This window comes from Manacus vitellinus, unplaced genomic scaffold (genome assembly GCF_001715985.3).
Source record: "Manacus vitellinus isolate BGI_N305 unplaced genomic scaffold, ASM171598v3 scaffold_1_pilon, whole genome shotgun sequence".
NCBI classification, from domain to species: Eukaryota; Metazoa; Chordata; class Aves; order Passeriformes; family Pipridae; genus Manacus; species Manacus vitellinus.
This window is the reverse complement of record NW_021939396.1, coordinates 3,357,629-3,384,442: the sequence shown is the minus strand read 5'-3', so window position 1 is coordinate 3,384,442 and position 26,814 is coordinate 3,357,629. Positions and strand designations below refer to the sequence as shown.

The 26,814-nt window shown below is 42.0% G+C and overlaps 1 protein-coding gene across 4 annotated transcripts in view; it reads right to left on the bottom strand.

Annotated features, from left to right (window-relative positions):
* TRAPPC9 (trafficking protein particle complex 9) overlaps nucleotides 1-20,275 on the bottom strand; it is a 456,935-nt gene extending 436,660 nt beyond the window's left edge. For 2 of the 4 annotated variants that reach the window (XM_029959343.1, XM_029959344.1), the window contains exons 1-6: nucleotides 20,218-20,275; nucleotides 17,944-18,537; nucleotides 8,793-8,938; nucleotides 7,019-7,147; nucleotides 2,893-2,919; nucleotides 1,549-1,670 (exon numbers count right to left, since the gene is read on the bottom strand). In XM_029959343.1, coding sequence (XP_029815203.1) covers nucleotides 1,549-1,670; nucleotides 2,893-2,919; nucleotides 7,019-7,147; nucleotides 8,793-8,938; nucleotides 17,944-18,527 — 1,008 coding nt within the window. In that variant the 5' untranslated portion in view covers nucleotides 18,528-18,537; nucleotides 20,218-20,275. The remainder of the gene's footprint in view (nucleotides 1-1,548; nucleotides 1,671-2,892; nucleotides 2,920-7,018; nucleotides 7,148-8,792; nucleotides 8,939-17,943; nucleotides 18,538-20,217) is intronic. The other 2 variants (XM_029959341.1, XM_029959342.1) reach the window with 2 other exon arrangements.
* Between the last annotated feature and the right edge of the window lie 6,539 nt (nucleotides 20,276-26,814).

The following is a 26,814-nucleotide window of genomic DNA, read 5'->3' as shown; positions in this document are numbered from 1 at the left end:
AGGTGTCAACTAAAATGTTATTATGCAAAACAATCGTTTTCAGCCTCTTCACTCACTTCTATTATTTTGAGACACAGCATAGCTTCTGAGAGTTCACATGAGGAGAAAAGTTGGGAATATTAGTACCACTTTGGATAAGCTCATGTACAGTGGGTGTGGGTAGTGTGCCTGCAAATAAATTCTACTTTCACAGTGCAATAGGTATGTAAGCAAAAATATTTTTATTACTGAATCAATTTTCCCTTTATTTAACATAAAACAGATTCACTGATGACAAGAGAATTACAAACCATTCTCGGTGTTCTAGTTTACAAAACACCTTCTGTAAATGACTGTTTAGTTATTTAGCTTGCTCAAGGAAAGCAGGAGACAACATGCATTGATCTGTTTGAGCTCAGACAACAAACAGGCAATTTTCTAGACAAACAAGCTGATCTCATCGTTTCCTCAAACAACACTGATACTGGACATGTGAGTCAGCCCATCTCCTGCTGCAGATAAACTCTGTTCAGGGATTTATCAAGTTTGAAAACTAATAGGGGAAAGAAATCTCCTAACAAAATGCAGGAGTTAATCTACCAAAGCAGTTACAGGTTCCTCTCTTGTGCATTTATATCAGCAGAAGCAAATCATTGAAGATTGAATCCATTTTAGAAGGTGCTACAAAACTTTCTTCAGTTCAGTGATAACAGAAAAAAATATGCAGAAAGTGCTGCTTCCTCAGCATTAGAGCAAGGTGTTGCTCTGTCTGTAGATCTTGAACAGACAGAAGGTAACTGTGCTTGTCTTGAAGTCATATATCAGTCCCAATACAAAAAAGCTCTTTGGTATTTGCAAGTGAAGCTGCAGAGAGGCACAGTTATTACTTGCTGAGAACATCATTATTATAATCAAAATATAAATATCCTGCCCTAAGCCCAAAAAAGTCCAATAATTTCATATTTCTAAAGAAATCATACTCTTTCTAGATGAGCAATGTACCCTCTTAAGGTAACATTATGAAGCTGAATGCATCCTTGAGAATTACTGTTTTATTGATGGATTCCAATTTATGTGACACTATACCCAAAACTATCACCTTTCACTGCTCCAGACCATAAATTAATTCATGAGCACAATGATCTTTTTCATTTGGAGAGTCTCTCTTTGAAACCAACATGGAAATGCCCATTATATTTACCCAGCTTAGTCTAAAGATAATCTGTATATCTAACAAGAGAAATACATGCAATTAAAAATGATTGAAGCAAAGTAACTCCACTGCAATACATGAAACTTATGTTTAATGTTGATGTGGACACTGAGACATGACTGTCACAGTATGAAATCATTCTTTTTCTTTTCCTATTATGAATGCAGACATTAAGCTCCCTTACCATCTCAGGCTCTGAGCACTTGCACAAAAACCTAAAAATTGCTCCAGTTGAGCTGGAAACTGTTTTACAAAGTTCCCAGTACGTGCTTTAAAAGATCCTCCCAAACCAAAGCCACAGCAGTTCACTGTTGAAAAGAATTTCAATGAAGTCTCTTAAAAATAAGCAGGATTACCTTGCCATAGTAAGAAATGGCTTCTTTGTATTTATCTATGATGTCCTCAGGACTCAGGCAGTTCTTGGCACGTCCTATCTCTGCACTGGTATCTGCATTTATACCGTTGGAAGTCAGAGCACCTGGAACAGAACAGGGTAAGGAATGAGCACAAGGACTTCTACAAAGTGCTGAATACCTAAAAACAAATCTAGGATATGCTGTAGGTTTGACAAAGAACACACAGAGTACACCTGCCCTACCTAGAAAGCGGTCAGGCTCTGGCTACAAACACTAGTTCTGTTGTACTATGGTATTTCAAACAGTACACAAGAAAAATGGACTCAGTCATGAGCCAACAAACAGAAAATAATCTTTCACCATAACTTTTTGCACTTAACTGAATGTTTAGACTATGAATAAAGTTAACAGATTGCTAAAATTAGATTATGGCCACATCTGAAAATGCAACTTTGATCTCTGAACTATTCCTTGCTCTACTTTAAAACTGTATTTCTAAAGCACACCAAAGAGAAAAGGCTCAGACAGAACAGTGAGAAATTGGTTTTCATCTATAAGAAAGAAGGTGAGAGACAGAGTCTTCACATGCATAAGGGATAAGAATGTGAAATAGAAGCCAAGGAAATCTGGGATATTAGAAAGAGCATGAAAATTTTATTTCTAGAATTTGATTTTATTGAAGAGTTAACATAAGTGAGAAAATACATCAAAGGTTTGGCAAGGCTCAATACCTTGTTATGTGTTACTTAATCTGTAGGATTATATGGGAATTTATTTCTCTGGGAGGTTTCTCTACTAAGATGGCAAGAAAATCTCTTGTGTTTCAGAGCTGGCCCCAGCTCTCAGCAGACAGGTGAAAACTACTGTTAAAGATACTTTCTGCTCCCTCTATATATTTAGAAATATGTTATTTTACATGCTCAAATGCTAAAGCAAATTTTTTATATGTTTATCAACCTTACAAATTGCACCAAGCACATCTGTAGATTAACAGGGTTTTCATAGAAGTTAAGTGAAAAATGTTCATGATGACTGAAAGAGCACCATGACACTACATGAGACCAGTCAGGTTTGTCAATTAAAAAAAATCTACAAATCCTCACTACTGATGGGAAAAAACAATGTTGATTGGAATTTACAGGGACACAATCACGGAACTACAGCATTTTTTTTGTGCCATTTACCCTTCAATCTCTTTGCTTCCTCCAGATTTATAGCCAAAAAAACTAAAGCAACAAGAATCATTACTAGTTTTGGCAACTGGCAGTAACTATCTACACAAATGCAAAACATATTCACGTAATAAAAGAAAATACTTTGGAAACATGCAGAAAAATAATGTACCTGGATCAATGAGAACTTCTTGTGCCCCTAAAAGGAGGAACAAAAATGATTTTTTTTTTCAGCCGTAAATATAGCCAACAAAAATAAGTTCTTATAATGTTTTATAACATCAGGCTTGAACAAAATCATAAAATTTATCAAGATCATCACTTATGTTTTGAAGGACTACCAATTATAACTCAAGTAGTCACCAGAATTTAAAGCCATATCTTTTTTCCTTTTTCTTCACTGTTTTAGTTGTCAAGTTTCCATCACAGTCCACTTAGTATATTTTAATACCAGGACCTACAGCACTTAAATCTCCTTGTGGAAGCTCATTTAATCTGCATAATAGTCTAGAATAACATTTTCAAGTAATTGTATCCCTTTTAAATGTCATTCATTTCCCTCCATCAAATACTCTGAATAACTGAGTCATGCCAACCCAACAAGCCAGATTATTCATGTAAAAGAGCTGCCAAGAGTACTGCAAAGTTGGATTAGTGTACATAACACCTTGTTGCCCCAAACTTTGGTTAAACATGGCAATAAAATTGGTAATGCCAAAGGTTAAGTAGTCAAAAACAATTGTTTTATCAGCAAGACAGGTCCTCCCTTCAGTTGATTTGCTCAGACTCCAGACTAGTGAAGCAGAGATTTAGATTTAGATCCAAAAGATACTCCAACAGTTCACTCAGGTGTCCTAATTCTGACTGGGGAAAGGGGAAGGTCAGGTGACAAAATTAAGAGCTCAAGACGTCTAACAAATAAAACCCAGTGGAGAAACCCAAAATAGCCAGTGAGCCCAGCATAAGGCAACCTAAACTCAGCTTGTTCAACACACAAACCAGAACTGACAGCCCATGGCCAGTCCTCCTGGCCAGCAGGAACTGAGCAACTCAAAATCTCCCTTTGCACTGAAGGCTCCAGAGACAACTCAAGGGGATCACAGCCCAAACCTGTCCCATACAAACCAAAGGGTTTAGGGACATGAGCAGTCACACCCCTTTAAAGCATCAAAGTTCCCTTTTCACAGAATCATAGAATGGTTGGGGTTGGAAGGGAACCTCAAAGGCCATCAAGTTCCAACCTCGCTGCCATGGGCAGGGACACCTTCCACTATCCCAGGTTGCTCCAAGCCCTGTCCAACCTGGCCTTGAACACTTCCAGGGATGAGGCATCCACAGCTTCTCTGGGAAACTTGTTCCAGAGCCTCACCACCCTCATCCTAATGTATTTCTTCCTCATGCCCAATCTAAATCTACTCTCTTTGAGTTTAAAACTGTTGCCCCTTTTTCTGTCACTACAGGCCCTGCTAAAAAGTCTCTCTACCTTTCTCATAAGCCCCTTTCTATACTGAAAGGCCACAACAAGCTCTCCCCAGATCCTCCTTCTCTCCTCCAGACTGAACAACCCCATTTCTCCAGCCTTTCTCCATGGCAGAGGTACTCCAGCCCTGTAACCACCCTCGTGGCCTCCTCTGGACTTGCTCCAGCAGGTCCATGTCCTGCCTTTTCAGTCAGCAGGAACTGCAGTCCAAGGGCCCATGGCAATGACCCAGGAAGAAACCTGTCTTTGGAGCAGGAAAGATTCCACATCCCCTTCCATCAGACAAGCACTTTGAACACCATGTTATCAACCAATTCTCTTCTGAATGAACTATTCCCACCAAGACAGGTTCAAAAGAAGCTGAAGGACACACAAACAAAAAACTGACAATATTCTGATGGTTACAGACAGGTAAAAATTGCAACAGATGGTTACACCAGCATATATATTGCAATTTTCCTTAATAGGGAAGAAAAAAAAAAAATAAAGCAAGAAAACCAAACCCCTTCAACACTGCCCTCTTAACCTTGTGTTTTATCTTATACAAAGAGAGACAATATTACAGCTTCTCTTTCCAAAGATGTTTCTAAACAAAGCAGACACCAGAGCATTTTCTGAGTAGCCTGGTCCTGTGCTATGGCCTGAAAATGCCAAGTGGTGGAAATAACAGGTCATTCAAGACAAAGATGTTTCTCTTGGCCGGGTCTGGGCACAAAGGCAGTACCAAGAAACCCCGTCCTGTGAAGGCTGAACTACAGGAACAAGGAGGGGTGCAATTCCAGGCACAGCAGGAAGCAAGAAAGGTAAATCTCACATCTACATGTGCCTCAGAAACAGCCACGAATGCCAGTGACAAGTGTGGCATTTCTTGATTTGCACAGAATTTGGAAACCCCTTTTACTTCTGGACTTATCCTACAGAAAGATACACTGGAATTTGTTCCCCAGATTAAACACTGTCCTCACAAAATTAATTGTAACAAAATAGATTATAAACAAAGGTGCAGTTTGGAAAGATTTTAAATGAAAGGCACTGTAGAGTCAAGGAAAGGTAATGAAAAGAAACTTTCAGTAAGCCTTGTAAGAAAAGACATCACAGCAACAGCTGTTTGGGCAGATTTAGCTCAGCAGTTCAGACCTCAAAACACAGAGATCACACATAGAGTTAGGGAACAATATCATGGGCCAGAGGATAACATTTTATCTGGAAGGGATGACAAAAAAGTTGCAATTAGTTGTTCTTCCCACAAAAGTCCTTTAAAAAATCTTATCATGTGAAACTAAAACATTTTCAAAATACAACTACGCTGACAAGTTTGCAAACAGCACTTTTTGAATTTGCAAACTGATAGAGAGAAGCAGCATTAATATACCCAAAATACATACTCTATTCAATTATTCTGATATCTGTGACTTACATGTTACCTTCTTTGGTAAAAAGGAGTATCCATTACAAACAAACAGATTGCAACACCCCCTATTAAATACTCATTGAAAAGTTGACAAAGGTCAATTAATGTGTGAAATTATAATTTAACAGTCAACACAGAATGCACTCATAGGTCATGGGACCAAATGAAATGCATTCATAGGTCATGGGACTAAATGCACCGATTTTAATGACTTGATATTATATGAAAAATTAGTATTCTGTCCTGAAATAAAGTAATTTTACTATCACAATTATCTGGTGTTAACAAACACGGTTTGTAATAAAGATAATACAAAGCAAGTGTTTACTAGATTGTGAGTTTTAGAAGAATAAAGATGAGTGGTTACTTCTTTGAGATGAAGGAATTAATGTTGGTCACACTGCACACAAGAGAATTTAACACCAGCACTTAAGCCCAACTGTTTCAGTACTGGGTGAGTGTATACACAGAAGCAGCTGTGCTGGCTTAGTCCAAAGGCCCATGTAGTTTACAATAATCAATATATTTTAATTTCCCTACCCCAACCAGGCTCTCTTGAAGCCATAGAAACTTTCAGGAGCCCTTACTCCATGAGAGAAGTGTCAGGTTATGTGGTCATCTGCACAAGCACAAAGGAGCAGAGAGGATCAGTGACCAAGAACCAAATCAGAGTCACAGAGATGTCCAGAGATGAAGCCCATCAAGCTCAGTTACACCAGCACTCTCTGCATCCCCTTCCAGACAGACTGGGGGGTCACTGCCTACAGGGAAATGGGGCTCGTTATAGGGAAGGAACATCTTGGGACTGTACAAGACTTCTTATGGGGTGTAACCAAAGATAAGGAAAAGGAGGGAGCGAGGAAGTTTAGGGAACAAACAGGGAAAAACAGAGGGGTTCACTGTATTACAAAGCACTCTCACATTTCTCCTCAGCCACCTCTTTTGCAATTCGAGAGTTCAGGAAAAGCATACTAAATGTTAAAAATTATATTGGTTTATTGGTAGTTAACCAAATCTATTTATTAAATGTTGACTTTTGAGTAGCAGAACAAATTCTGAATAAATGTACCTAAATTATTCTCAATACATGGAGCTCTGCCACATCATCTTGATGAAAACTATCTGCATCTCCTCCAGCAAAATTCAAGCTAACAGACACTACTAACAGTCAGGTGAAGAAATCAAAAGCTTTGCAACTCTATGCAAAGCACATGTGTTGACACTAACACCAAAAAAGTAGAAAAGTCATTAATGTAAAAATCTTAAAAAGAAATACCATTCTCCCCTCCCACCCCCTCCTCCAGTTTATCCTGTCATTGGTGGGATTTTACAGAGTCAGGGAGCAGGGAAGAAGTTTTCAGGTGTTCAGTGGTGGCAAATGGAATAAAACCAAAATCCCATCCTTACCTGGCCTGTGCCTGTTTCCTGCCTCAGCAGAGAGGGAACCTCCTTGTGCCCTGCGAGATCCGACCTTGCCCCCGGTGCCACCTGGGTAGTGATAGATGACGGATGCTGAGCACAAACCCTCCAGAGCAGCTGAGAGAGAGAGGGGAAAAGCCAACAGATTAGTAGGGACACTTGCAGGAAGTGAAGTATCAGGTAGTAAAATCTATTTACACAAATAAAATATGCTCAAATTGGACACCTAGTGACAAAGGCCATGGAAAAGGCAGAGATACTCGATGTCCTTTTCACCTCCGTGTTCACCCTCAGACCTCCCAGGAGCCCAGTCCTACTAGAAGGATCTGTAGGAGTAAGAACTTGTCACAGCAGAGAAAGACAGGCATTAAAAGCACTTGATTGAATTAGATGTAAATCCACAAAACCGGGTAAGATGCATCCATTGATGCCAACAGTGCTAGCCAAGGTTATCACCTCCAACAGGTCATGCCAACTGGGGGAGGTTTCTAATGGCTGGAAAAAGGGAAATACCATCTTCTTCAAGAAGGAAGTACCAGCACAGGCAGATCAACATCAACTCCCTTGAAAGGCCACTCAGAAATCCTTCTGGAAGCATATGAAGCAAAAGAAGGTGTCTGGGAACAGCACACATTGATTTATCAAGAAAAATAAGTCCTTGGCAACCTCACTGCCTCCTATGATGAGATGATTTGCTCAGTGGACAAAGGAAAGCAGTGGATGTTGTATATTTTGCCTTTCAAAGGATCTTTGGACATGGCCTCCCATAGAATTCTTATAGCCAAATTGGTAAGATTTGGATAGCTGGCCTATAAAGTAGGTGGAAAATGGGCTGGACAGCCAGGATCAAAGGACTGTGATGAGTACAAAGGCCAAGTGGCTGCCCATGATTAGTGGTGTCCCTCGGGGGGACAATATTCATGTCTTCATTAACTGCCTGGATGATGGCACAGAGCACCCCCTGAAATTTCCTGGGTGATACCAAACTGGGGGAAACAGTAGGGCAGGGCTTCAGTGCAAAGAGAACTTGCCAGGCTGCAGATCTGGGCTGACAGGAGACTCATCTCAAAGTAAGTTCTGTGGAAGTACAGAAGTACAGAAGAAAAGAAGTGGAAGGTCAAAAGGTGTTAAGGTTTTCATAATATGTAACCTACAGAGCCATTGGGAAGATAAATGGATTTTCAAGTAGAATGAGAAAGCTAAAAGCAGAACAGGAGACAGCAATTGTCCTGAAAGGGTATAAAACTGAGAAGCAGAAATTGTGTTCAAAGATCACTTGTATATCCAATAAATAATAAAAAGTAGGAATGAAAAAAAGAAATAAAAGGATGAATGAAAGGCAGAGGGAAAAAAGCGAATCCTAGGACCTAATGTGAAAGGAAGTTATGCCAGTGGAAATTAAACATGTTGTGGCTTTGGTAGATGTAAAGGCAAAAATCTTTTCCTTACAGTCCACAGGAGTGGGTACACCCTGAAAAAAAACCAAACACTTTCAAAAGAATCATTAAAAGTCAGACACACAATTTTTTTTCAAGTACATGCTTTACTACACTAACACATGGTTTCCTCAAACACATGTCTTTCTCAGGTCTTATTAACCAATTTTTATTTCAATTTAATTCTCAGACACACCTGATATTCAGATTCTGCTCACCAGAATCACTCCCACTTTTCACTATACTTAAGGAAACTACAGAAAACAGTTGGCTCTACTTTGGGTTTAGCAACCAATGACTGATTCACCACCAGCACCTAATCCTACCTCCGAGCCACAGGAAGTCATTGACGGAGCGCAGCAGTTCCACTGCCATGTGATAATGGACCAGGGAATCCTGTAACATCCCGGCCTGTAAGCACAGGTCACCCACGTGCTTCCGCATCCGGCCTTGGCAGCGCTTCTTATAGTGCCTGCAAAGGAAAGGGACAGCCCAGTCACCTGCAGGAAACACTACCTGGAGGTAACAAACACCTAAAGGTCATTTTCTTTCCTCCTTAACAGAGATCAACATTTGTTTACTCTGAGCAAACATCCAGTATGAGTTCTAAGCAGCATAATATGGAAAACTACCAAAAATTTGAGGCTAAATTGGGAAAAAAGCAAGGTATTGTGCATTTTGGCTACCCAGCACTTCTGCAGTTAGAGCCACGCACCCCAAAAACCTCCAAAGCAGGTTCTTGTAAACCACAATGAGTATTTGGCTGCCTGATATCCTGCTTTTTTGCTTTTAAGTACACCCAAAAGCTCATTGGTGGTCTTTGTTCTGCCTTTTTGCTTTCCCTCACTAGGGAATGGATTTTCTTGTGCTTCCAGGAAGCTGTTCTTGAATAACTTCTTGGATGCTTCTCATGGAATCCGCCACATTTGGGCTCTGAGGATATTTAGGATGACTCTTCCTTCTGCTCTCCTCTGGTGGGACTGGCTGCCTAGGCCCTCTCCACACACAACCAGGAGGTGTTGGTGGCCCAGAACCTGCTCAGGGCTCACAAACCTCCCCTGCTCTCAGTACCTTCTCCTAAAGGGATGATTCATGAACCACCACTTCAGCAAGAGTTGACTGGGTTTCTCTTGCTACTTTTTTTTAACATATTAAAATAAATGGTGAAGTTCTCTCCAAATGAACAGCCAAGGCCAATTAAGTCCTACTGGAAATATTAAACAGACACCTTGGTACAACTGAAAAGGCAAGCTGGGCACAAACCCATGTGATAAAGGCACTAACCTTATTATTCAATTTTTTTAAAGTAACTACCAGCTAAAGAAACTTAACAGATGCAAAGTAAGACACACTGGACTTGGAAAGCACCTCATGATTTAAGTGACAGTGGAGAACAACTCCATCAGCAATTCTCCTGCTCTCCCTCCTGCAAAAATATTCCCTGGTAACAATGTCCTTGCTCTACCTTGTATAACTGTTTTCTTAGGGCAAAATTAAAAATCGGCTTAAATATTTTATTCATCTACCTACATTACTCCAATCCTTTTGTTCTATCAATGTCTAAGTACATGAATAGAGAAAGGCATGAAAGTTCATTGTCCAAACATCACACCAGGGAAAAATAAAATCTTATTTCTTTGGGTGGTTTAAACTAAAATAAAAGCTACCCCAAAATTAAATTCAATTAGAAGAATTGCTGTAGATGTCTTTCTTTTTTTGTATACTTGAAGTATCTCCAAAGAATCTGGATAAAAAGGGGTTCTAAAAATATAAAAACCATCTTGGATTGACTGTCATAGTTCTCCACTTTCAGCAGGTGTAGCGATACTTTTTCAATTAAGTTCATCAGAGTAGTTGTTGAACAGGTTGCCCAGAAAAGCTGTGGGTGCCCCATCCCTGGAAGTGTTCAAGGCCAGGTTGGATGGGACTCTGAGCAGCCTGTTCTAGTGGAAGGTGTGCCTGCCCATGGCAGGGGGGGTGGAATGAGATGATCTTTAAGGTCCCTTCCCACTCAAACCATTTTGTGATCTTTCAAAAGGTTACCCAGCATGTTTGAACTCAACAACTACACACAAAAGAGAAACCCAAAAAACCCCTGGGGTAACATCCACTCTCCAGGTGCTGAACTCTTATACCCTGGAGTGAGACTTCAAATACAAGAGGAAATGTCAGACTATGGAATGATATTAGGTTTGGGGTAATGTTGTTTTTTGGGGGTTTTTTGCAGCAAAGAACTTCCCAGAAGACTTGAAATAATCTGAAATTACCTCCGTAACACATCTGAAGAGAATGTCTTTGTGAAGTGTGTAATGAAGAAATAAAAAAAGTTACAAGGGGAACTGAGCATATGAAGTGTAAGGGCAGGAATAAGGATATTAATTTATCTCCTTTAGATTTTAAGGCTACGAGAAATGGCAATAAGAAAAACAACCATATGTTATTAGTTTATTTGCTTTCGAAGCTCTTTGGTTTGGGTTGTTTATACCAAAGAGAAGCATCTCTTCAGCCACCAAATAATGTCCTATTCTTTGCAGCTGGTCTGAAAAAAAATAGTTCTTCAAGGAGATAAAGGAAAAGTAACTGATTTATATGGATGGAGGACAGAAATTTGAAAAGAGAAGATATACAGGAGCACATACAATGTCCTTATAAAAATTAAATAGAAAAGCAATCCAGAACAAGCGTTATTGTTTACAAGAAAATCTGGAAATTATAAAAGGAGACAAGAAGTATGTCTCCTATTGCTCCTCTCCATCTAAAAAGTTACAGATACCTCACATTTCTGAACAGAAAAGTTCTCACTTTTCTGATCTATCACATCATATTAACAATTTATGTGAAGATGTTGACATTAAATGAAGCTCAAGACCACTCTTGTTCTTTATCTCTCAGATGTGTCAAGAAACTGCAACATTTATCCTTTATTTTTCAACAAGAATGTACTTTACAGAACTTTTTAAGGAAAAAAGTAAAGAAAATTTAAAGTGAAGACTAAAGCTCCCTGCATGAACTACAGAAAGTCACCAAATCTTACCAGGATTTCAGTCTGAGCTTCAGGTTATAGAGAAATGCCTCCCTCAAAAAGTTACTTTGTAATCTTGAACTAGTATTGTAGAGGAAAGTATAAATTGTTTACAAATAAGGTTTTCCTAATCTCTACATTCCAGAATAAAAATAAGATTGCAAGTGTTATATATTCTTCTAACTTTTTTTTTACATAGACAGTGGAATTGGAGAATCATTGTTTCCTTAAACAGCTATAATTCCTTTTAAAGATGTTGACACTACACTGTTGACTGTCTCTACACTTTCAAGTAATCTCTGTGTTTATGGACAAACTAAATTTCTTATTCTCACAAATCTGTAGCTTATAAGTGTTTTTTCCAGACTTTCCAGATTGCATATGATTAAGTTCATAAACATGAGTCACACAGCAAAGGGAAAGAGATGATGTCTGACTCCTAAATCAGAACCCAATACCAGAATCATTTCGATCCCACTGCTTCACCAACAGCTCTTCCCAACCTCATTCTGCTGCTGATTTATGCAGATGTCAATATATGCAAAGTTGGAAGGCTTTTATTCACCTAGACATCAATAAACATTGCTCATACACAACACTGTTCTTTCAGAAACTCTCTTTATTTAGAGGCAAACAGATAATTTATTCCTGGTGATTTACTATTAATTATTCAAAGACTGAATTCACTCCACCTATTTTTAGGCTCTTCAAGGTGGTGCCAAGACAGGATCTACCTCCTACAGTCCCTGCAAGTCTTTTGCCATCCTCTTGGAAAGTATTTTCTCACTAATTATAGAAGAAGTTTCCACCAAACAAATGTATAAACTGTGCCTTAACCAGTCACTCACAATTAAGTATATTAAATTCAACTACTTCCAGTATGTCCAAAAAGACAAACGGCAAAGATTTTATTGAAACCAAACCCTCTCTGCATAGACAGCAAAACTTAATTCACTTCATATTTGGGAAGCCTGTTTTTTTAAAAATTCCAGTATCTACAACATTGGGTCCTTAAAAGCCTGTCCAAGTGACTCATTGTTTCTTCAGTGCATACTGGGGTGCAAATTTAATGGGAAAAAATCAGACATGCATATAAATACATCAGCGTAAAATGATGATTATCCATTTTAATACCTCACTAGTTTTGCTTCACAGCTTTACCTGAAGAACCTGGTCACAAAGCTAAGAGTGAGAATCTTACAGTTATCTTCTATGTTTTTATTAAAACACTGTTTAAATATTTTGGTTCTCTACTGTTCAATCCTAATCTGTTTGAGGACAGGAAGTCCATGTAAATTAACAGCTACTTCCTCTAGGATAAAATGGTAACCTTTTTCTAAGCCAGTTCCCTGTCATGCCCTACCAAAGCTGTTTGTATTTATTTTTCCTGCAGAAGTTCATTTTATTAAATTTCAAAGACCACAAACCCCTTCTTGAGTGTGATGCACTCAGAAATGTCCCCAAGGAAGGCAGTGCCACATAATGCAGGACCACCCATGGGATACTCCACAGTCTCAGTCACCCAAACTCCTCTTCAGAAGTTCCTCAGCCCATGCAAACATACAGTTGACTACATAACTAGTTTATAATCTTATTCTCTAATTTTAGCTGCGCTAATTTGGTACCAAACACACACTTTATGTTCAAAATAACAACCAAAATCATCACCAAGTGACCACTGCTGCTACTTCCAACTGGAGGACAACAAACCTGCTCCAGGAACCACAAAGCACAACCCGATCCCATCTCCATTTCTGCCTCATTTGCTATATAGGAAATGTGCTTTAATCCCCCATCCCCAGCTCTTTTCTAGGATCCCAGGATAATGCTAAGGAAAATTCAGAGCAACAATACTATATTTCAAGGCAGAATTTATTTACAGCCAGCAACAGGTTTGAAGGAATTTCTGGACCCCCAAAATTTGGCTAAACTTACAAACAAGAAACATGCAAAATGAATTTTCAAAAGTATTCTCATGCAAAATGCTTCAACAAAAACTTCCATCAAGGTCTACTAATTCCAATCAGCATGCAGAGCTCCAGGAACCACCAACCATAACATTATCCAGACTCAAAAGACACAGCTACGGCGTTGGATCGACTGCCAGAACTTTTGGATTTGGAAACCAAACACAGGCAGCAAGAGCTTCATGGCTTTGGAGTTTAAAAAAGAAAGCAAATTCCAGAGGCCAGCAGCCACCTAAGCAAACTATGGGTGTCCTACAAAAAAATTCAGCATTGGTACCAAATATAATTGCCAAATGCGCCAAAAGGGGGCAACTGCAGTAGTGAGGCTCCAGCAGCAATTATTTTTGTGTGTACTGAAAAATAAATATAAAAAGCAACACTAAAGTATGCAATGAAGGCGGAGTGAGGAGGCAGGACATGGAAGAAAGCTAACTATTTTCAAATATACACAATCACAGCCTACCTTTTTAGACCCAATAACAAACTCACAGGGCAGTATGAGAGAAGAGGGGAAAGGAAAAAAAAAAAAGAAAGGAACAAAACAAAAATTAGAAAGACAGAGAACAGAAGGAAAATTAACAGCCACATACACATACCAAGATCGTTGACTTTGATAAATCAGTGAACAAAGCCCATCTATGACACTGTGCAGAGAATCTATAAACAGCCCTGTGGTCTCTCCACTCCACAGGACTAAGTGGTGCCTCCTTAAATGGATCCCAGTATTAAAAGAGACAACCTAAGACACAACTGATGTAACAGCATTAAAATGAGCTTATCCAAGTAGATTTATAATCATACACAGGTATGTTTCATTTTTTAGCTGAAAACAGAAATAAAATAGAAAGCTTAAAAATGGTATCTCTGGTATGTATGTTTTCTAGTTTCCAGTTTGTAGGACCTTTGTATCACCATGAGAACATGCATTTCTAGACTTTTCCATCAGTCTCCTGGCCTCTATAAATAACTATCAAGTACAATTAATTTCAAGAACTTTTCCAATTCTCTCAGCATCCCTGTGATATTTTACCCATATTTTACAGCTGATAAACAGAGAAAAATCAACAGATTTGCCAAGATCACCTCTTGGCTGTGCCCTAGGAATTAAACCAAGGTCAGACTCCCTGTCCTACAACTTCTGTTTAACAGGGCAATCTTTCTTCCTATGTTTTTAGGACTTAATGCCACTATGTTTCACACATGAAGTTTCCTGCCACCCAAAAAAATTCTTCTACACACATAACACAGTGAGTTTGTGTAAACTGTCATCTCAGTACCAGTTCTGGGAATGGGTCTCTTCTGCTCCTTAAACTTGCAAAAGACAAAGATCATCCTCACTTTTTTAAGAGTCATTTTATTGGAAATGCAGCATAATAACCCATCCATCTGCCTAATTCATGAACCCTGCATCTTAAAAGAAGCCACTCCTGCTGCAATTATTATGCAACCAAGGTAGTGACCCTCACCACAATTATTATGCAACCCTCACTAATTGGGTGAGAGAGATCAGGTCTGTACACATAGTCCTGATCATCACAGAAGTATTAACCTCAATATTTTATGGAGAAAAGTTTCAACACATGAAGTTTGGAAGTTTAATAACTCACATGATCAGAATCACTACGTCCCATGTAACTTCTTAACATATTTTCACCTGATGTACCAACCCAGTTCAAAGGCTCCAGGTTACAGCTTCACTCCACATTTATTAAGACCTTTGATACACACTGAAATTTAACTTCACTTTTAGAAATTACAGGAAAAGATTCTACTACTACTTAGGCTTATTTAGCCAAAGTAGACATCCACAACTACAGGAAGAGAGACATATACTCTCCCATCTAAGCACACAGAGTGCTTTCTCTCCCATCTATTTCATATAGAAATTTGTGCTTTTTAACTAATTGGTTGCACACTGACTGAGAGATCAGGATACACAATCTAAAAAAAAATTGAAATGGACAGAAGGTCTATAAATAAGATCAAGGGGGCATCCTTTGCCTTCAACCCTTTAGAATTTTTCACCTATTCTAGAAAAAGCTGTTTCATTTGTCTCAATATCTCAATAATATCTTTTTTTTTAATTCATTCCTTTAACTCATTACGCTGACAGACTCAAAACCAACAAAGTGGCAAAAGTTATTCTATGAGATGTTCTCATACCCACTTCCTGCATTCAGACAACCTTTAGCCCTCCCTGAAAAGAATTATACATCATATCTTGCAAAAACAGAAACTAGTCTCCATTGAGAAGGTCCTTCCCAGCCCTGTGTCTCTCTGGTGTGACTAATGCAGTGCTTTCCCTAAATTAGGGAATATGTCACTGCAGAAGGGAACATGCTACAACAAAATCCTGTTATTGCAACCCAAGGAACAAAATGTAAGCAATAAAAAACTCTCAAGTAGTAAAATAGTATATACCACCAGTTCACATCCAAAGACCAATGCTTGAAAACCTAAGTTAGTTTAATAAACTGATGTTAGTTCAACCCTATTCCAGGGACCTGAGTTTCTGCTTTAGAAACACAGAGGCAGAGATGCATCAGGTTACATGAAGGTGCCTACAAAGGTCCCTGTGCAGAGAAGCTATAAATACATTTTCATTTAGCTTGCCCATGTTATTAATGTATAAATCCTAAATTTTCAAACAATCAGAAGTACTAACTCCACAGCACAATAAAGCTGAAGAACTTTCTTACTATTGAACTGAATGATTAGAACATTTAATGCCATTTCTTTGGGCAGTGCAGCAAACATTTCAAGTGTATCCATTGATCCAGAGTTACTGAAAAACTGTTTGCTATTCAAACCTCCCAGCCAGGGTGTGTGCAGAGCTGAACCAGTGATTAACTCTGGATAAACCCATATGTTTACACAGCCAGGGTCACACATCTTCCACTCTGCAAAGAACTGAAGCATCACACTGCATCTGTCTGAACTCAGGGCAACAGCATAAAATATCTCCTTGGACATGTGTGGATACACACACTGCTGTCACTTGAGCTCCTCACCAGTTCAGAACTTCACAGGAAAAGTTTACCCACAAGTTACAGCACAGCCACTGCTCAGAAATGTCACTTATCTAAGAAACTGATTTCCAAAGCACGATACTTAAAGACACAACTGAACAGCATAATTCATTCTGATTTGGAGATTCTTGGCCAAAAAAAAGTCATTTTCTTAGCTAACTGGAACAGGAAATTTTTATTACATTCAACAAAAATTCATTCAAACTGAGCAATTAAAGCCAAGATTCTAAAAGGGCTTGACTACTCTACAAAACTTTACCACCCACATACAAAAAACAGTAACATAATAATTTATACTGATAATAAAAACTGAATGGTGCATGGACAAACCAAGGGATAACACTGGGTAGCAGGTCAGACCCAGCTCAACTTCTCACCAAGACAAGCAGGAGCAGGGCACAGAGGTACTTCAGGCAACCAGAGATAATATAACAGAGGGCTTCAAACTAATTAGAAACTTGAAATGCTTTCTTCCAGTTTCCAAGGCCAGGACTAACTATGTAGGCAGAGCTGATTAACGTGATCCAAAGCCTTCACAAACCTGCCTGGACAGCTCTGGAAAACCCTGCTTTCTACACACAGTAACAACAACTGCTGGCATCCCTCATGGTACAAGACAGAGATGACCAATGCTATTCCCATGCACACTTTGTATTTTGATAGGGATTCCACACCTCTGCCCTTGCCAGGACAAATGTGGTTGCTTCCATCCTTTGGATTTGACTGCAAACAGCCAAATCAAACAGATTTTGCACTGCCTGTAGCTGGCTAACCAGAATTACCACTCCCTTGCACAAGAACATCATAACACTAAAATCTGCGAATGCAAATGAGGAGGAAGGAAAGATGTTGGGGGGGGAAACAAAATAAAACTCTTAACATACACAAAAACAAAGAGAAAGTTGTAGCAAACAGGTAGCAAAACAAGACAGGTCAAGAATAACAAATAATTAAATAAATAAAAAAGGAAGACAGGGAAAGATGCTGGATTTAGTCACTGGAATACACAGCCACTGTTTCATAGGATGAAAAAGTAGACAGAGGCTTAGGGGAAAAAATACAGTAAGTAGGATTAGTAAAATACTACCAAACATAATAAAAAATTATTTTCATCAATGTTGAGTTCTTTAATTAATACTGTATATCTATTAACTATTGCTTTCTACCAAAAAGTCTCATTAGAGCAGAATCTGTCAACCTGTTCCTGCGACTTCTTCCTACTACTTGATTAGCCTCCTGAATTAAATATATATATAAAACAAGCTCAGAACATCAAATATGGTGAGACCACAAATTAAGTTCTCTTAAACTACAGCAGACAGACACAGTAAGATCTGGGCACAACCTCTGTTGTAACAAGGTACACTCTGTCCTTTCTAAGAGGCTTATCCTGAAGGCTGGCAAGTGCCACAGGTGTTTCTTTTCCAAGACCTGCAAGCTGACAAAAGTAGCTGCTTACCTACTATCAGTGTCCAGACCTACAAAATCCTTCTTCTCAAAAGGAACACAGAGGAGTGGGATCTTGTCTCCAGACTTATCAGTGGCCCTGTCAAGCCGCTTCGACTCCAACACTATGAAGAGGGACTCAATAAAATCTTCAATTCTCTTCTCCACAGTCTCACATTCATCATAACTGGGATAAAACGCCACATCCGTGCGGGGCTGCTCCGCGATCTCTCCTTGAAGCCCGAAGACAAAGAGCCGGGAATCATAGAGGGTAGCACCATACATTTCCTTATGAAGATGGAATTTTTCGAAAGTCTGAGGCCATTCCTTTGCAGAGGAGCAGTCTGTAATAGTGATCAGCCCCACGACTTTGCGGTGTGTCTGGAAATCCCCCCACTCGTTGTTCTCCGGGGGATAGTGGTGCCTGTAGCGGATGTACAGCACGCGCTGCGAGTCGCGCACGTTGACCTGGCTCACAGCTGAAATCCGCTTGTAGATCCTGAAAAAGCTCTCCTCGGGGACAATGCCAATGGGCTGAACCACGACCAGGAGGGTCTGATGATCCTCAGCACACTGCATGTAGTCAGGAACACTCATTTTGCACCAACTGCAGGCCAGTAAAAGAAAAACATATATTATTTTTTAACATTCAGAGTACCTGGGGCTGCTGAAGCGAACCAGGACTTTGATGCTAAACATTTCTGCATCCTGAATATATGTGCTACAACACTAACATTTGCATCATCATTTTACTAAATCTTCAACCATGCAGCCAACACAAATCTGTAAATTACGTTTTTCTGACTCAATCTTGCTCCCTGTGCAGCTACACGAGACAGCTCATACACGGGGCAGCAGAGTCTCCACCACAACCAGAGAGTAGAAGCACCATCTCAGAAGACCCTGTCAGACTCAGGCTCTCCAGTCCCATTTCCTTGGGGAAATATGGAAAATTGTGTGGGGTGAGATGTGAACAGACACTGAACAGGAATGACCCAACTTTACACAGCTATCAGTGCTTGCACGCAGCCAGGGAGAGGAAAATCAGGATCAGAACACTTACTTTTGAGAAAAAGTGAAGTCTGCTTTCTCAAAACACATGTAGGGAAGGACCAGGCAATGTTTTCTACTTCTATATTTAAGTATTTAGAATTCCTTCTCCCCTGAGCTCTCTGACTACTGCACTGCAGCTGGGTTTTAAACGAAGACATGTATTGCTGAGCCCTCACATCTCTGAGACCACCTGGACCGCACAGATCCCTTGGTCAACTTTACCTCCAAAGCATCCTCTAAAACGTACATAGGACCGAAAAACACAAATAAAGCAACGAAACCTCCACTAAAATAAACAAACAGAGAAACAAACAAACAAACAAACAAAAACAACAACACAGCCCGGCTTTGGACTGTCACTATCCCTCTCCCACCGTAGTGCCCGGGGTCTGCCCAGTAGCCTCCTTCCCAGGGGAGCAAACCTGTTACCAGGGAACAGCCCCGTCCACACGGTTCCCAACCGGGCGGACACTGAAGGAAGGTGGGAACTCCCCACTTTCCCTCTCCCCGGGGCAGATCCCGCGCTGGGCCGGTGAAGTTCAGCAGGGAAAATAAATGAATCGCAGAAGAGCCAAGCGCAGCCCCGCCGGGAAGGGGCTGAGGGGCAGCGAGAGGAGCAAGGGAGCTGCTCTGGGACGGGGGACGCGGCTGTCGGTGCTGACCGGGAAGGGGCACTCACAGCCGGGAAGGGGATCTCACAGCCGGGGAAGGGGCACTCACAGCCGGGAAGGGCACTCACAGCCGGGAAGGGGCACTCACAGCCGGGGACAGGGAGCACAGGGAGGGGCACTCACAGCCGGGGACAGGGGCACTCACAGCCGGGCGGGGTGCTCTCACAGCCGGGAGAAGGGCACTTCACAGCCGGGAGGAAGGGGGCATCTCACAGCAGGGAAGGGGATCAGCAAGCCTGGGAAAGGGGCACTCACAGCGGGAAGGGGATCTCACAGCCGGGAAGGGGATCTCCAGCCGGGGCAGGGCTCTCACAGCCGGGAAGGGGATCTCACAGCCACTAGGCGAAAAGGGGCACTGGCTCCGCCGAAAAAGGGGCACTCACAGCCGCCAGGGACCTCACAGCGGGGCAGGGGCTCTCACAGCCGGGACAGGGGCTCTCACAGCCGGGAAGGGGCACTCACAGCGGGAAGGGGACTCACAGCCGGGACAGGGGCTCTCACAGCCGGAAAGGGGCCTCACAGCCGGCGACAGGGCTCTTCACAGCCGAAAAGGGGGCACTCACAGCCGGGGCAGGAGCCGCCGCTCCCGCTGCCGCCGGAACTGACGGCATGGCCGCTCCTGCCCCGCATGCGCGGGGCGATGGCGGGAGAGCCGTGAGGGGAGAGCGGAGCTCGCCCGCTGCTGCCGCCGTCCGCGGTTCATCTCCCGGCGCTTCCACGGGGAATCCGCCCGTGCCTGCGAGCATCAGGCGTTCCTCCAAGAGGAATGCGTTAAAAGGAGTGAACGAGTGATTGATTCACCCGGATGGTGAATCTCAGCCGGTTATGAAAACTTCAGGGACTTTGGCAATAGTGGCCGAAAGTGAGCCTTCCTGGCATTCCCAAGTTCCGAAATGGTCTGGTGTCATAGAATCGTAAAGTCATCAAGGTTGGGAGAGACCTTTAAGATCATCTGTCAACCCAGCACTGCCACTGTAACCCCTAAACCACTAAACCATCACACAGCACCAGATCCAGACGCCTTTCAAACACGTCCAGGAATAGTGACTCCGCCACCTCCCTGGGCAACCTATTCCAATGCCTGACCACACTAACAGTGAAAAAAAAAATTCTATTACCTAATCCCAATCTCTCTTGTCTTACCTTAATGCTATTTCCTTTTATCCTGTCACGGCAGAAGGCACCGGCCCCCACCTCACTATAACCTCCTTTCAGGTAGTTGTAGAGAATGAGATCCCCCCTGAGCCTCCCCAAGAACAGAAGGGGTCCTCCTCTGAGAGGACTTCTCAGAGTCATGGAGCTTAAGGGGGAAAATCCTGAGGACTCTGGAGGTATGAGCCTCGTGTGAGAGCTCAGGTGCATTTCTAGTGGACAGCCAAGTCCACCACCAAACCATGTCCCCAAGTGCCACATCTATATGTCTTTTAAATATCTCCAGGGATGGTGACTCCACCACTGCCCTGGGCAGCCTGTTCCAATACTTGACCAACCTTTGGTGAAGAAATTTTTCATAATACCCAATCTACACTTCTCCTGTGACCACCTGAGGCCATTTCCTCTTGTCTTATTGCTTGTTACTTGGGGGAAGAGACCGACTGCCGCCTGGCCACAACCTCCTTTCAGGTCTCCTCAGCTACTGTGGCATGAGCTATGGGCTCCTGGCAGGTCTCTCCACTCCCCTCAAGTTACCCCATTTTGGGAGACCAGGGAAAAATCAACAGCAAGAAGGAGCTGAACAAGCATTAGCCTTGACCTTCAGCTGGCTTCCAAGAAATGAGTAACACTTCCCAGAGGAAGAGGAGAAGGGGATGATAGCACAAGCTGGACTTGGAGGACCTGGAGGCTCAGGTGGAGGCTGACCGAGCCCACCAGCAGCACAGCCAGAGAGGGATGGGTCTCTCCTCTCCCCTCAGGTTCCTCCAGTTCAGAAAACACTCTCTGTGCCCTGTGCTGGAGCTGCTGATGGTGCAGGCACAAAGGCTGCTCACCTACACCTTTAACTAGTGTAAGTCGACTTAACATGAATTCAAAGATGATAGAGGTGATGCAATTTTCAGATAGAGCAGTTCTGTGAAATTCAGAAAGAATACAAATCTAGGAAGCTTCTGGAGGGAAGATGGGTGTGCTCGAACTTGGCCAAATTTAGGATAGAGGGGACAGAAAGTGATGGTTTTAAATAAAGAACATAACTAGTTTTCTCTCACAGAATTTTAGCAGGAATGTAACTTGGAGTATTTCTCACAGGGAAGTTATTTATTTCTACATTTATTTCTACAATACCGATGTTATCAGTAACAAATGCAGTGTCAGCAAACGCTGACACTGTATTTGGTTGTGGTATCAGTGATACCTAAATATCTCAAGGATTTGATCTCATGTGGACAAAGTCAGTGCTCAGTATTCTTGTGGTGACTTGGGAAGACAAACACCATCACTCCCTTCCTTCTTCTTCCCCAACTTCATATGCTGAGCATGATGTCCTGTCATCTGGAATATCACTTGGGCCAGCTGGGATCAGTTGTCCCACCTATGTCCCTTCCCAACTCCTCGTGCACCCCCAGTCCACTCGCTGGGGGGGGTGAGGTCAGAGGCAGAAAAGGCCTTTCCTCTGTGTAATGTTACAGAAGGAATTTGATTGTGGTTTTCCCTCTGAATACTCTCATTTAGCATTAGTGGCTCAGCATTAGCAGCTGGAGTCGCTGAAGCCTTAGGCCACAGGAGCTGACCAAGCATAAACTTTTTGATAAAACTAATGCTGCTCACTGAATTCAGAAGATGTGAGAGGAGTGGAGAAGATAAGGACCAAGGAGACAATTCCAAGAGAATGAAGTCACTCCAGAAGAAGGACAGCCCAGTAACAGTGAAAAACAGTAAGACATCAAGAGACCACAGACCAGAACTGAGTGATTGGACTTGGGCACCAGGTGATGGGTGATTATGGGTATAATTGAGAGGCATGAACAGGGGTGGGGGTCCCTCTCTGGAGGCACCCACATCAAGCTATAACTTAAGAACTCAGACTTCGTTTTCTTAGCAGGATCCTACAGTCAGACACTGTTACAGTGGCCAGTGTGTATAAATCCATAACAGTGAGCACTGCTCAGCAACAATGGAACATCCCTGTGCTATCAACAGTTTCCAGCACAAATCCAAAACACAACCCCATACCAGCTACTGTGAAGAAAATCAACTCTATGCTAGCCAGAACTAGCACAATTATTCATAAATCTGCCCTTTAGCATTGCTAGATGGTTTTAGTGACATTTTTTGACAGCGCTTTATTGTTGTTTCACTTCTTCCCTACAAGACAAAAATGTGATATGACAATATCATCTTTAGAAGATAATTTAGATTGTGACTGTGTAAACACTGTGTTCTAGAAATTTCTCACTGCCATTAAGCTACTCAGTCTCCTGAGATCCTCCAAGATGAAGGTATGAAGAATGTATAATTCCAAATGGTAGAACATCTCTGGATAGAAGTTGCCTAAATGTGTATCTGTCATAAGTGGAAATGGAAGATTACACATAGTATTGTCTGCCTAAAAGCTTGGCTCCTTTTGATTGATTTTTGCTTTTGAATATCTTCATTGCTGCAGCTTTTCTAATGGAGGAACTCCTACAGTGAGAGCCTTACCTGCAACTTCCACATGCTTAGGTATCTTCCAGCAACCATTGGCAGTTCAGCCACTTTCTGTTTACATTTGTGCGTTAACATATAATTTACCAACTGCTCAGATTTATCTCATAGTTGGCATGTGACACAATGTTCTTATCCCATCAATCAGATTCCCTCAGAATACCTTTTTTTTTTTTTGCATTGTGCAAGAAATACTTCTGCTTTGTCATGAATTTGTCTGTTTTCATTGTTTCTAAATGCTGCTTTTGTATCACTCTACTGCAATTTCAAAGAATGCTGCTACAGAGGTTAATTTCTTTTTTTGCACTATGCATCTTCTGCTGGGCACCTCTTTCTTTTAATATAACACATTAATTATGTCTGTGCCAACTGCTTATCCACATATTGTGCTTATACTTTGCCAGAGCAGCTTTAGCTCCTTCCCTTGTTTGCTGACATGGGCAGGTTTTTCCCTAGTCCAGCATTTATCCACTGTTCTTTACCTAGTAACAGTGTACAGATCATAAATAATTAAATATCTTTTTTTTTTTTTTTTTAATTACAGATCATAAATAATTAAATATCTAATTATTGACTTCTTAAATGTGTATGAATTGGTTTTAAAATGTCACTCAGCAACAGAGTGGCCTAAAATTGAGCCCTGGGAACTCCACAGGGGACTGATCACCAGCCTGATGTAACCTGGTTAACTAAACTTGCTGTTTCTCCAATAGAGAAAGCTACTCCAATAGAGCTACTGCTCTCAGTAGCTTTTGGGAATTCAGCAGACACTTTACCCAGATTCTCATCCGTGGGGCATTTTGATTATATCAGGTTTATCATTGTTTTTCTTTTACTATAATCCAATGAAGCTTGATACAGAGGTACTTTTCAGTAATTCACCATCCTTTTCTGCTTTCAGGTACCTCACTAGTACATCTGAATAAATTTTCCTAATTTGAGCAGACTGTTTATTGGAGCAGCAAGTTTTCCTTTGCCATTGCTGTATTCCCTCCATAGCACAGGACACAGGTAAAATCAGTACATTAGGAAGTAGTAGTTTTTATGCAAATTACTAGAGGTGATATTTATTTTACCTGTGTTCCCTGTCAGGTTTAACAAAGAATTCTTAATAACAACACCCATTCAGTTCTAATTCAAGAGAATTAATTCTAGCTTTATAGGTTTGTTTGTTTTAATTAGGAACAAGTTGGATCCCATTACTGGTACAACATTAATTTTGCAATTACATAGTATGCTAAAGATAAATTATTAAATATCAATAATATTGCAGTATCATGGTGTTCTCTTATGCTATACAGTCCTAATTCTGTGTCCAAACAGCTCAATACCGTCAGAAATCTTGGTAGTTCGATGGAGGTTTATAAGTATATTGAAATCATGAAAGACCCCAGTAGTATTTACAAGAAATTCTCTGTCAGAGTAATGTCAGCTGTTTCCACAAGATGTCACAAGACACTAAAGATCAAGGAAGAAACTAAGCCTTGCAGATATCCATGTAGCATCCTAGAACATTGTGCTTCCCTTCAGACATAACTTCAACAGAATGGCCTCACAGAAGGTGTAACCTCAAAGGAATTACAGTGCTTGAGAGACACAGATTATCTGCAATAGAGAACTTTAAATGATGTGCCCAAATACAGTAATTTTGGAACTGCATCATCACTGTATTATCCTTGCACCAAGGTGCTTACAACTGCTTATGGTGCTGTGTTTTATTAATAAATCAGTATTATCTGTACCCTTCTCCTTATGTACTGGGCAAAGTCTATATAAGATAGCAACATTCAGTCAAGAAACTCCCTGTATTTTTCATTTAATGTGCTTCTTTATGGGTACATCTCTTTCTGCCCTAAATTCCATGTGAATTATTATTGTGTATTATGGAAAAGCTCCTGCTCTTCACTCTCATACTAAGAGATAATTTAGTGGCATTAGCAGACTTCTTACCAATACAAACCATCAGGCTTGTTGTTTGTAAAGCACGTTGGAAACTTTTTTATTGAGGCCATTAATGAATTGATGTAAACTATGCGTCACCACTCCTGGAAGTGCTCACTCGCTCCCTGTGGGATCCAACACCCTCATCCAAACAGGCACAGGTGAACTTCTGGAGCCAATGCTCCCAACAGCAAAACCCATCCACAAGCATGTTACAACCATGTTACAACCTGCCTACACAGCAGGCACACGAGGTAAATATGGGGAACATGTTAATTATGAAGATGCAGCCCCATCATCACTTAATACTTTACATGTGCCCTCCACATGCCCACACAACCTCCCAGGAGTGTCAGGATGACCAGGCACATTCCCTGCTACTGCACTGCAGCAGCAGAGGCGTTGAGCAGCCTGCAATTACAGTTTGGATTAACAACTTTGGAGCCACTGGCCTGTAATTGGGATACATGCAGGAGGCACGTGGTTGCCATTAAAAATGAATTCCCGACACTCATGGACCAGCCTGGGGCTGAGGAGCCATGTCAAGGGGGCGAGGAAGGGAAAGCCCCAAGGAGGGCCCGCAGGACCCCGTCCAGGGGGGCCCAGGGATGGCTGAGGGAGCTGGGGATGTTTAGCCTGGAGAAAAGGAGGCTCAAGGGGGACCGTATTGCTCCCCACAACTACCTGAAAGGAGGGTGTAGCCAGGTGGGGATCAGGCTCTTCTCCCACCTAGGAAGTATTAGGGTGAGAGGAAACGGCCTCCTCAAGTTGTGCAAGGGGAGGTTGGACATTAGGAAGAATTTCTTCACGGAAAGGGTGGTTAGATAGAGGAATGGGGTGCTCAAGGAGGTGGTGGAGTCACCGTCCCTGGAGGTGTTTAAGAAAGACAGGACGTGGCACTCAGTTCCATAGTCTAGTTGACATGGTGGTGTTCGGTCATAAGTTGGACTCGATGATCTCGGAGATCTTTTCCAACCAGAATTCCAGTCTTCTCCAACAGAATTCTGTGATTCTGAGAAGTCTCCGAAGCCTCAGCGCGCCCGGGGAGGCGGAGCCGGCGGGGCTGGTGGTCCCTGTAGTCCCTTCTGTCGGGAGTTGTAATCCCGGGATCAGGCCGGTCCCGGTGCAGGGAGCTGTACTCCAGGAAGGTACCTGTGTTTCAGGGAGCTGTACTCCCGGGATCGGCGCCGTCGGGAGCTGTAGTCCCGGGATCGGCGCTGTCGGGAGCTGTAGTCCCGGGATCAGCGCCGTAGGGAGCTGTCGGGAGCTGTAGTCCCGGGATCGGTGCCATAAAGAACTGAGAAGCCGGGATCGGTGTCCTAGGGAGCTGGTCGGGAGCTGTAGTCCCGGGATCGGAAGCTGTAGGGAGCTGTCGGGAGCTGTAGTCCCGGGATCGGTGTCCTCGGGAGCTGTCGGGAGCTGTAGTCCCGGGATCGGCGCTGTCGGGAGCTGTAGTCCCGGGATCGGCGCTGTCGGGAGCTGTAGTCCCGGGATCGGCGCTGTCGGGAGCTGTAGTCCGGGATCGGCGCTGGGAGATGTAGTCCCGGCTCAGCCCCGCCTACGGGGTCCCGCGGGCCGAG